Genomic DNA, 12,357 nt, shown 5'->3' with positions numbered 1-12,357 from the left:
TAGTTACAGTAAAACATCTAAATTACACCAGATGCTTTTGTAAACAAAAAGTGGTGCACCACTTTCTCTATTCTCTTTAATAGTGGGGTTTCTTAATGTCAAGATTGTTGTAAAAAAGGTTAGGTCGCATGCCCCCACATGATAAATAATATCAGAAAAATGTATAGGGGAAGATGCACAGGAACCACATCCTTGTAGAGCCCTCTAATTTTAGACTGGTTGGTTGAAATAGGTCTGGAAGCTAAAAGGTAGTAAGTGCATTTCACTTTAAGGTGACTGTGAATTATAGAAGTAGAATCATATAGGATTTATTCTTTGGTAAAGCTCTTTGTATTTTTGACCATATAAATCACGTCTTCCTACAGTGAGGATTATAGTGAGAGGATGGGAGAGTGCTGGCTCCAAAGCGCTCGAGTTGCCCGTAAAGCTGGCCATCACCAAACGGCATACAATGCTCTCCTCAATGCTGGGGAATCTAAGCTGTCTGAACTCTATGTGGAAAGAGCAAAGTGGCTGTGGTCCAAGGTAAACAAAAGAAAACCTCTATCTTGAGGAGCTACTTCTTGTTGAGAACATGTTAGTAGGTATCATTCATAAATGTGTTAATAAGGATTTTCATGCTGAATCAAATTGCAAGAAAAGATCACTGTGCAGATCCTATCATTAACTGCACATAGAGAAAAATGTTACACCGCCACATTTAATAATGCTTTGCTGAAGCCTTGTTCCCAGACCAGATGGTATTCATTTAAGGGAGTTTTGCTTATTGAACTGTAGAGACTGCTCATATGGAAGTTATTTGTTGTGCTTCATCTAAGTCAGTGATTCCCAAACTTATTTGGCCTGCCGCCCCCTTTCCAGAAAAAATGACTCAGCACCCTCTGGAAAGGGGGGCGTGGCTTAGAGGGGTGGGTGTAGCTCCTGCTCAGGAGGGCAGGGCTGAGCCTCTCCCCTAGTCCAAGATGCAGGGCTGGGAGGGGGAGGTGGCGTGGCCACCAATGGGCGGCCAGGACTGGGGTGGGCGGAGTTACGAGCTTTGAGGCAGGGCAGAGCTGTCCCTGTCCTGCGGCGCCTGCCAGGACACAGGGGGCGGGGCTAGAAGAGGTGGCGGGCCCTCTATACCCCACCCCCGTGTTCTAACAAGCACCTCAGGGGAGGTCTACAGAGGCTCTTGGGAAGAGCCCCCGCCCCTAGTCCCATCCTTTAGTCCTAAAAGGCCTCTCAGGAGAGGTACAGAGGATCAGCCCTGTCTTGGGCTCTTGGAAGGAGGCCCCGCCCCCTTCCCTAGCTCCGCCCTCTGTGTCCCAACAAGTGCCTCAGGAGAGGTATAGAGGCTCAACCCTGTCTCGGGCTCTTGGGAAGAAGCCACGCCCCTCTCCTGGCCCCGCCCCCGTGTCCTAAAAGGTGCCATCACCGCTCCCCTGGATTGCTGCAGCGCCCTCCAGGGGGTGCTGGCGCCCACTTTGGGAATCACTGATCTAAGTGATAAACTAATTCCAATTATGTGATATTTTGCTTTTAAAGCAGGAGTGGGCAACTCATATTCCTCAAGGTATCTTTGGATTCCACTTTCCATGGAGGATCTGTTTAGTGGTGATACAGGCATACCTTAGTTAACAAAGGGTTTTACACAGAAATCCTTTTTTGCAAAGTTTTTATGCCCCTGGTCTTCACTCCTTATCTCCTATCTTGCTCTAAATCTTTTTTAGCAGCATCAGCACTGAGAGGATGGTAAAGGAAGGTTGGAAAAACACTGACTTTCTATGTCAGTTTGTGGGATCATGTCTGAGACAAACAACACGATGCATGAGTTAAGCAAAATGGGGTTCTGTTCTAGCCAATCATATTGTTGCTGTGTGTCCCTGCCTGCAATAGACAAAATAAGCAGCCTACAGAATCCATTACTGAGCCTGGGTGAACAGCAAAAAGGGGATGAATAAGAAATCAGATAAAACAGCCACACCAGCTATCTCTGCACATGAAAGAAACATAAATCTCTAAATGATTTGTTTATTTTTTAAGGGTATCTGACCTGGTTCTTTCATTTCACCTGTCCATATTGTGCGTTTGAATGACAATATTCTTCCTTTTTTTGTGTGTGAAATAGGAAACTATTCTTGCCATGTTTTTTCCGCTCCATTTTGTTAACTGGGGCATGCCTGTACAGTACTGAATAGCTGTTAACAGACAACATCCTTTTAATTTAATTTTATGGTTCTATAATAGATTTTTATAGAACAGCTTGATTTTATATGGCTCCACTACTTTACTTGGAGAAATGTTAGTGAAAGATCCCTTGTGACAAATATGGCAAATATGATTTTCTCCTGGAAGAAAATAAGGGGTGGTCTGCATTTTGTTGAAATAGCTGCCAAACATTTCCATAAACTGCTGAATTTATAGTAAACATTTCTCTTTCTATTTGCATTCATATATACATCATTCAGTGAAGAAAACAACATTTTTAGCACAATACACATGCTGAAAATAAATTTTAAGTAAATGGGCTTTTTACTTGCGCAATAGGTCTTCTCTAACTGAGTTACAGCATATTTGTATGAACATAAAAGTCATAATGTTAATGTTAATAAAAGGAACTACTGAATTGTTGATCTTAATTTCTTCTTAATTTAGGGTGAGGCTCATCAAGGTCTTATCATCCTTCAAAAGGGGGTTGACCTTTGTTTTCCAGATGGCCAGGTACCATCTGGCAGTAAAAGTAAACTAATTCATGGGCAAGCTCTGTTGCTGGTGGGCAGATTTATGGAAGAAACTGCCAACTTTGAAAGTAATGCAGTCATGAAAAAATACAAGGTAAAAACTAAATGTACAGCATTTAAGTCATATGGTTTAACATTCCTGTATACCAATGTACTGAAGTAGATCACTGGCAAATAAACAAAGGTTTTGAATATTTCAGTTATTTTGAAATCTTTATTATTTAGTGTGTACTCAATGTGACCAGTTGTTCTTTACTGGCTGAATGTTTTTCAAAACATGGTCAAGATGTCCCTCTGAGGTTTAACAATGCAGTACTTATTTACTTCATCAAATTACTTGAAAACTTGATATTTGACACCTTCTCGGAGCAGCTTAAGGAGAATCATGCTGGACCCTAATAAAGGCCTTTATAGCCAAGCATTTTTCCATAGTGGGCAATCAAATGCATATGGGAGGTGGACAAGCAGAGCATTGTTCAAGTGCTAGTGATTAGGTTTAAATGTTTTGTTTGCTTTTTTTCTCTCCTCAGGATGTCACTGTGTGCTTGCCAGAATGGGAAAATGGACACTTCTACCTCGCTAAATACTATGATAAACTGATGCCTACGGTGACAGAAAATAAGATGGAAAAACAGGGAGATTTGATTAAATATATCGTTATTCACTTTGGAAGGTTAGAAGACACCATTCCTTTTCAAATATATAAGTAAACAACTGTTGCTGTGTCATGGATGAATAGATTGTGTTCATTACAGGGTGCGGGTTTGGGGAAATTAATGTAATGTCTTAGTCATGATATGTAATTTAAAATAAAATAATCAGAGCAGTAAAGGAATATATATATAGCAGGCAGCTAACAAGTTGGTACTTTTAATTTCAGATCTTTACATTTTGGAAACCAGTTCATCTATCAGTCAATGCCAAGGATGTTATCACTGTGGCTTGACTTTGGAGCAAAAGCATATGAATGTGAGAAAGGTAGTGTACTGAAAAATAATATTAACTGGTTATGTTACCTTGAGGCAATTTCTTTAATTGCCTGCATGTATTAATTTAATGCTTTCCTCTTATATGTCATACATTGATATTGAGCCATGGCAGTTAAAGTGGTGTTGACTGCATTAATTCTGCAGTGTAGATGCAGCTATAGTCTGTTTCACTTACAAACAGCTCTAACTGTGAAGAAGTTAATATTACATAAATTCAATTGATTCAGGACTAATATGGATTTAGACCATGGTATTATTTCAGTTTAATAGTACTGTCACTTCTTGTCAAATGGAGACAAAATTCAGCAATGCCAGGTTCCTGATAATGTTTAGTCCTCCTGGTGAGTCCATTGTGAACCTAAAATTATGAACAGGTTTGACTGACTCGAGTTTAAGACTATAAGAAAAATGCAAAATAGAAAAAATACTTTCTTGATATATTACCCAGAATCAATTTAAATCCCTAAATTTCAGTTGATAATGAATTTAGGATCAGTGAAGATTTTCTCAGAATTTCCATGTATTTTGAATGGAGTGTTGGGTTCATTTGTCTGCTTTTCTTTGGTTTTTTTGTGTGATTTTTTGAGGGGTGAAATAAAATACTGATATTGTGCATTGTATTACCTAGCTGGTCGTCAAGATCGTACTCAAATGAGAAATGACTTGGCTAAGATCAACAAGGCGATTGCAGAGCATACGCAGCTCTTGGCACCATATCAGTTTTTAACAGCTTTCTCTCAACTGATCTCCCGAATTTGCCACTCGCACGATGAAGTCTTTGTGGTCCTTATGGCAATAATTGCTAAGGTTTTCGTAGCATACCCTCAACAAGCAATGTGGATGATGACTGCAGTTTCTAAGGTGATTTCACAAACATTATTGTTTCTTGTTTCAGTATACTTCCCCTCGCCTTTTCAGAATAAAGTCATACTTGCAGAATTTTGCACAAATGTTGCTTCTTCCTTTGATGTATTTCGTGGATCTTCTGGCCTTATCTATGTCCACGGTGGGCCAGAATGAAAAGAATCGGGAAGATGGAACACAGTAATTGCCTATTGCTGTTACAGCTTTCATTTTCATTATCTTTTTGTGATTAATGATAATTGCCATGATTGCAGCATGATTGCATGCAGTCATTGAGTCATTTGTTTTGGTTAGCAGATATCGTTGAGTTACCAATTTCATGTTTCTTGGGATTTAAGCAGCATCTTCCATCTGAACTGGAGTCTTTCTCAGAGGCCTCCATCTGATTTGTGATGGGATACTCAAGGAAAGAAAGCCTTTTTGGTGATGATGCCTTCCTTATCCTTGAGAACAAACATATTTTATTTTCCCAAGATTTTAACTTCTGGGTTAAGTTTTCTTTTGATAGTTTTAGTACTGTTATTTCAATAATTTATGTTGTGTTGCTATTATGTTAGTATCGTCTGCCCATGAAATGTAGAAGAAAGGCATAGAAATCTGGTACATTCTTCTTTTTCAGTCATCTTACCCAATGCGTGTAAACAGATGCAAGGAAATCTTCAACAAAGCTATTCATATGAAGGCATCTTTGGGGAAATTCATTGGAGATGCAGCTCGCTTAACAGATAAACTCCTTGAGCTATGTAACAAACCGGTAATAATCTGTATAAAAGCTATTTTTTCCTATTGGTTGATTCTGTGCCTAATTCTGTAATTCACATTGCACACCCCAATATTTTTTGTGGATGGTGGAGTTCACTTGTGTTTCACAAAAGTGAAGGAATAGCTGGAACCCTTTGTCATTTTCTTTGAAAATGAAACCACAGGAACTCTTTTAAGATGGCAGATTAATTTGAGAAATAGTTTTACACTTTTCCAGGTTGATGGGAGCACCAACACTTTAAGCATGGGAGTTCATTTCAAAAGTCTCAAAAGGCTGATAGAAGACCAGACATTCAGTGAGATCCTTATTCCTTTGCAATCTGTAATGATACCAACTCTCCCTTCGGTTCCTGGAACACATTCAAATCATGATCCGTTTCCTGGATGCTGGGCTTATATTGCTGGCTTTGGTGATACAGTTAGTACTGATTTATTTCTACTTTTATATATATTGACATGAGTTTGATTTAAAAAGTAAGTGCTGTTTGCTTGGCTGCAGATGTGCATAATATGTGAAACAAGCGGGTGCAATATGGCTTTATGCAGCTCCATTGGGTTCTTTTCTAGACAAAAAGGAGTAGCCTGCCTCTCCTCATATAGCCTCCAAGATCTATATTTACATTTTAAATAGGCAGCAGGATCACATTGCACTGTATATATTGGACCCCAGACCTATTGCCCACCAAATACACAATTCAAGGAGAAAAAAGACTTCAGAAATGGAGGAGGTTCATGATGGATCTCTGAGTAGCCCCCTTTAGCCATATGTTAAGATTGTATGAATTATATAGGTGAAACCGTACATTTAAGTATACACACCTAACTAACTATAGCTGTCTTTCTCTCAAGGTTGAAATTCTTCCATCGCTTCAGAAGCCAAAGAAGATTACTTTAAAAGGCTCAGATGGGAAATCCTATATCATGATGTGTAAGCCCAAAGATGATCTGAGAAAGGACTGTCGACTGATGGAATTCAATTCCCTTATTAATAAGGTTCATTTATTTTTAAGTGTATTTTTAAAAAACTGGATATTGGTGGTCTCCATTTGAACTAGCACTGTTTATGGACAATGTTCTTTTTAAAGTACTTATAAAGTGCATGAATGAAATTAAACACTATCTGTGCTTGTATATGCAGATTTGTACATTGTTCCCACTTGTATAAAACGCAAGGTTTCCCCCAACACTTTGGCTGTAGGAACTTCTTTTAGAACTCCTTCTCCTTTATCATTGCACCAATATTATTTTCCTCTCTAGAATAGTACATATACAGCAACTACGCACTGTACATGCATATATGTGCATCTATATATATGTATATATGGATGGTAATTTAAAAAGACTGTTTTTATTCCTTATAGTCATGAAGTATAGGTAGCTTTTGTCAATTTTAAAATGATGCCAGCTATATATCAGTAAAAGGTTTTGGAGAAGTTCCTTTTTACTCCTTGAGTCCTGTTCTGTTGTTTCTCTCTTTGACAAAAATTAATAAAGCAAGTAATATTGGCATACTAAGTTTGTAGACATTCAGGACCTGTTTGAGTTGTAAGAGACAGAACATTGACATAAAAATGAAACTATCTTTTTTATATTGATCTCACGGCTGGTAATACGTTTCTACAATAGTGTCTAAGAAAGGATGCAGAGTCACGGAGACGAGAACTCCACATCCGGACGTATGCTGTTATTCCTTTGAATGAAGAATGTGGAATAATTGAATGGGTGAACAACACTTCTGGCTTAAGAAACATCCTGATCAAGTTATACAAGGAGAAAGGTAACAAACGACTTGTTCTAATTGGTGAAAAATATATCTGCAAAGGAAAACAAGAGTAAGTAGAAAAAAAGAATGGGATGTACAGAAATCCTTCAAAACACAACATTCTAGTCTGCTTTTATTAATTAATTAATTAATTTATAAAATAATGTATACAAGATTAAGTGTATAGAAGTAATGTTGCTTTGCTAGTATAGTTGGCTACCATAGCTGAATGGGGCCAGTTTGACTGATTCTCTCTTTTTGTGTAGGTATCTATATGACTGGAAAGGAACTGCGCCAGTGCATGCTTCCAAAGATAACACCTTTGCCTGAAAAGCTGAAAGTTTACAAAGAGACTCTACTTCCCCGGCACCCTCCAATCTTTCACGAATGGTTTCTGAGAAAATTCCCTGATCCCACTTCGTGGTCAGTTGATAGTTTGTTGCCAGCTGTTGTAATTAGGCTGCTGTAAAGTGAAAAGTTTACAAAGAGGACTAATTTGAATGCAGCACTAGATATAAAGGCAAAGAAATGTAGTTATTTTCTCTATGCACAAACCTTTCTTCTCTATACATTATTTCACCAGTGCCAAAATGACACTAGCATCCCATGGTATTTGTTCTTTCTAGGTACAGCAGCAGATCAGCGTATTGCCGTTCCACTGCAGTGATGTCAATGGTTGGATACATACTGGGCCTTGGAGACCGTCATGGGGAAAATATTCTGTTTGATTCTTTAACCGGTGACTGTGTGCATGTGGATTTCAACTGTCTTTTCAATAAGGTGAGATATTAAATCTGCATCTTACCGTTTCTGTTTCATTTAATTGTTTTGTCTTTCAAATGTTTTACTGCTGGAAGAACTTACACAGACATCATCCATGTTCACAATTAATTGATAAGTGAAACAATTACACTATGTAACTTGATTTTTGTTCCTGGGTTAAAAATACCAGTTCCTAATGGGTTCTATCATAAAAACATGGGAAAAGTTTATTAAACTGTAAAAACTTGGTTTTTGCAGGACATCCTTCAGCACATTTATTTGGAAAATGGAAATCTCCATAATCTTTTTTATGATTTTTGGAGAGACATGAGCTTGTTAGAAGTCGTAACCTTTTGAAAAAAATGCCATTACACAAAAAACACACATATATCTATAGCAGAGTTTCAGAAGTGTTCATTCAGTTGCCCAAAATATCTACTCTCCCTTAAAACATCTTGGTTTAAATCATGATCTCAAGAGACAAAAAGGTAGACTTCTTTAAAAGTAACATAGTTGGTTTACTCACAAACTTCATGTATTCAGCATACAGGTACTTTGTATCTGTAACAGCATACAGTTACAGATAGGAGTTGAAGTAGTTTCTCTATGGAGGTAACACAGGGTATCTTTCTCATAATCAGCAGTCCATAATCTAAAACATCTCTCTGTTCTGTGAGTTTAGTAGAGTATTTGTCTAGTCTGAAAATCCAATGGAGTCTTTAAGCATACAGTTCCTGCTGAAGTCTAAAGCTTACAGTTCCTACTGAAGTCTAAAGCATACAATTCCTGCTGAAGTCTGAAAACAAAACTGTTCCTACAAAGTCTAAAAGCACACATCTCTTTCTAAAATGAAGTCTTGAGTCCTGAACAAGCCTAGATCTGATCACATGGTCTGCAGCCCTCCCACAGCATGGAGTTAAAGAAAACTCCAAACTACAATACAGTAAGCAATCCAAATTATATACATAACAAATAACTAGTGGAGGCTTGAAGAAGGTTGCTATTTCCAAGAACTTTTTGCTATAGTTTTTCAACGAATATCTCACCACGTTTCAACCAATTCAGCATAGTTTGTGGCATGTGTAAAAACAAAATTTCTGGAGTATAACAACTACTTTCAAGATAAATACCACACAATTAAAAGGGTATTTAAACCAGGGTAAATAAAAGGGTATTTATTCAAACCAGGAACAGATTTTTAAAAATTTTGTTACACAGTGTTATCTTTGAACTTACGTTGTATTATGAATGTGGTGGTGTGATTCCTTCTGAAACAAGTTTAATTTTCAGCTATTTCAGTTTCACTCAATGATTTGCCAAAAAGATACACAAGTTTGATTTCTATCCTATTTTCCCCATACACATTATATTTAAAGGCAGTTCACAACAAAATGTGACACACATCAAAAACACCAATAGGATGTCATTATCCATATACATGAAAATTCAGAGCTTCTGTTAATTGTGAATCGGAAATGCTGTGATAGCGTACCATGAATTTTACAAGAGTGCAACTTGAATATACTATAGTAGAATTACTTCCATTATGAGAAAAGACTCATGAAATTCCAGAATAAACTTTTTCTTATTCATTTGAAGGGAGAAACTTTTGATTTTCCAGAGGTTGTCCCATTTCGCCTGACGCATAACATGGTCAATGGGATGGGTCCAATGGGAACTGAAGGTCTTTTCCGAAGGGCTTGTGAAGTTACATTAAGACTTATGCGTGACCAGAGAGAACCACTAATGAGGTATTTTGACAGAGTAGATTATCTCACTGATAACATAAGCTTTTAAAACCAGTGTAATTTTTCTCTATCTAATGAAAAAAAATGTGAGATGCATACAATTAACCCAAGCTTTACCTTGGAATTTACCAATTTGCCACAATGAATTTAATATAGGAGTAATACTGAATGCTTTTCAGGTGTTTTAAAGTTGGTGGGTTTTATTTGAAAGAGCTGATTGTGTGCAGAGTGGGGAATGTCTTACTTCTAGTTGAACCTATGTTGTTCTGAAGGATGTTCATCTCTTTATCTAGGATCAGGGATATGTTTACACTTTTCTCATAATTCTTAAGATCTAATCCTTATTATCAGCTTCATTTTATACACACTGGCTTAGAAGGGAGCTGTTTGTACTTTTGGGTAGTTTTTATATCGTTTTACTGTCAGTGTGTGATAAATTAAAATAAAATAAGTATAACTCTTAAGAGCAAAAATTAGATTTCTAATCTGAATCAAATAAAGTGTCATGGCTTGAAGGGCATGGCAGAGTTCTGCTGCTGGAATTGAACAGAGTTGTCTTATTAGGTGCATAGATAGAGAACCTTTGGGAACAAACAGGTAAGTTACTTAAAGATTTTTGAAGGAACAGTCAAATGTATATTTTACTGAGATATATAATGCAACATAGAGGTTGTGATGTATATATAAAATGTTTTACTTTCATCATAGTAGCAACTGTAATTAAATATATTTTCTCAGACAATTGATTCCCATTTTTCAAAATTTTATCTAGTGTTTTGAAAACTTTTCTCCATGATCCTTTGGTGGAGTGGAGTAAACCAGCAAGAGGCAGTTCAAAAACCTTAGTGAATGAAACTGGAGAAATTGTCAATGAAAAGGTGAGCTGAGTTGGGGTTCAGGTTACCATAGATAAGAATATTGACTGAATAACATTGTTCGGTTTTCCTCCTAAATCCAGTATCTGAAGCTGATAGGCAGAGTGAATTCTTTGACAAGAAGTACATGACTGTCAGCTGTAATATAGATAGAGAGCCATATCAAATGGGTGATGACATCTTTCTGTGCGGACTTTTGTTCTTCTTTGTACAACTATTGCCCATGCAATTATGAGGTTTAATGAAAATCTTTCATTTATCCATTCTATCATTTAGGAATAATGGATAAAACACAGCTGTACTTTAAGTCCTATCATTATGCCATTTAATGTCAAGGAGTATCAGTCTTGTTGACATCAGCTCAGATTTCAGTATGATTGCATTGACCTTCAAATTTCACTGGGACTAAAGCAATTACAATCACTGTTATTGCAAAGGTTTGGACTGATAGGAGCTGTCATGGATAAAATACAGTAACTTTGTCCACAAAGCCACAGAAATATAAATTAATATACAAAGAGCCTTGTGGCACCCTAAAATCTTTAAAATATATTATGGTGTAAGTGTTTTGGAAGGCTATTGAGCTCCACCAAACTTGTTAACTTTTTAACTCTGCTGCAAAAGCAATAAACAATGTAAGACAGTGGAGTAGTTCTATAAAGTCGTAAATTAGAGCTATACTTCACTTCACTTTATTTCTTAATTAGTCGCTCTCCACCAGAGTGCGCCGAGCGACTTACAATTTAAAATATCATTCCACAATATAAAAAACATTCAACATAAAAACATTCAACAGTAACTATTTGGCAAATTAGATCTGATTTACTTAAATGCACAACCAAACAGCAAGTACAAAAATAAAAAAATAAAAAATTAATACTTATAAATAATTGAAAACCCCAGTCTTCCGCTGCTAATTAATACGCTTCTCATTTAACTTCCTAACATTTACTGACAATTCTGATTCTTTCTACTACCAAAATACTAATGTTTCTTTGTAACTCTAATAAAATTCTAAAGCACCACATACCTTTCAAATTTCGTGTATCAAATTAAGTTTTGTTTTAGAATTGAGTTCTTCAACATGACGAATTCACAAATCATGTATTAAACTGGAGTTAGAAATAGGTTAGACCCACTATTTCAGTTTTGCTGGGAAAGGAATGAAGAGACATAGAACTGTCGTTATTGAAAAAATGTGAACATTTTGTTAACAGTTGGCTGCTGTTTGCTTGTTTCTAGGCCAAGACCCACGTCCAGGATATTGATCAGCGACTACAAGGTGTAATTAAAAACAGGAATAGAGTAAAGGGCCTGCCTTTGTCTATTGAAGGACATGTTCACCATCTTATCCAAGATGCAACTGATGAGACCTTGCTGTGCCAGATGTACCTTGGATGGGCTCCATACATGTGAAATGCTGCCATTTGCAAATTAGTTGCAGCAACTGCCATTTTTGAGAGATAGAAAGAGCTGTTTCTACTTCATAAGTTTCTGCCATTGCAAGTCTATTTCATTGCGTACATGGCTTTGTTTATACTGTGTACTTGTATGTTAATATTTTCTACTTGTATATTTGAAAACTCATTTATATATTTGAAACACTGTCTTCTGTTTTGTACCTAAAATCACCTTGTATTAAATACAATATGCACAGTGATATCACAGTGGCTGACATATCGTATTACTGCTTTGCAGAGTAAAAAAAACATGTTAAAGTATGTGCACCAGGATAGTGGTGGTGATGCTTTATTTAAATGTATCATCCTTTTATGGCTGTAAGTTGTGTTTGAAAGTATCATAATGTCTATAGGGAATGCAATACCAAATAGAAATTCTCTCCCAAGTATATATTTCTGTATCTCATCTATAAAA

The 12,357-nt window shown here is 36.7% G+C and overlaps 1 protein-coding gene across 3 annotated transcripts in view; it reads left to right on the top strand.

Annotated features, from left to right (window-relative positions):
- The window catches only part of atr (ATR serine/threonine kinase), a 59,402-nt gene extending 47,187 nt beyond the window's left edge, over positions 1-12,215 (top strand). Inside the window, exons 34-47 of one of the 3 annotated variants that reach the window (XM_008106206.3) lie at positions 366-525; positions 2,635-2,814; positions 3,251-3,393; positions 3,601-3,698; positions 4,338-4,570; positions 5,193-5,327; positions 5,553-5,753; positions 6,185-6,328; positions 6,962-7,112; positions 7,364-7,520; positions 7,724-7,877; positions 9,459-9,610; positions 10,380-10,485; positions 11,725-12,215. In XM_008106206.3, coding sequence (XP_008104413.2) covers positions 366-525; positions 2,635-2,814; positions 3,251-3,393; positions 3,601-3,698; positions 4,338-4,570; positions 5,193-5,327; positions 5,553-5,753; positions 6,185-6,328; positions 6,962-7,112; positions 7,364-7,520; positions 7,724-7,877; positions 9,459-9,610; positions 10,380-10,485; positions 11,725-11,898 — 2,188 coding nt within the window. In that variant the 3' untranslated portion in view covers positions 11,899-12,215. Of the gene's footprint in view, positions 1-365; positions 526-2,634; positions 2,815-3,250; positions 3,394-3,600; positions 3,699-4,337; positions 4,571-5,192; positions 5,328-5,536; positions 5,754-6,184; positions 6,329-6,961; positions 7,113-7,363; positions 7,521-7,723; positions 7,878-9,458; positions 9,611-10,379; positions 10,486-11,724 lie in introns of those variants that run through there. The other 2 variants (XR_010004731.1, XM_062976636.1) reach the window with 2 other exon arrangements.
- The last annotated feature ends 142 nt before the right edge of the window (positions 12,216-12,357 follow it).

Source organism: Anolis carolinensis, chromosome 3 (assembly GCF_035594765.1).
Source record: "Anolis carolinensis isolate JA03-04 chromosome 3, rAnoCar3.1.pri, whole genome shotgun sequence".
NCBI classification, from domain to species: domain Eukaryota; kingdom Metazoa; phylum Chordata; class Lepidosauria; order Squamata; family Dactyloidae; genus Anolis; species Anolis carolinensis.
This window is presented reverse-complemented; position numbering and strand designations above follow the sequence as displayed.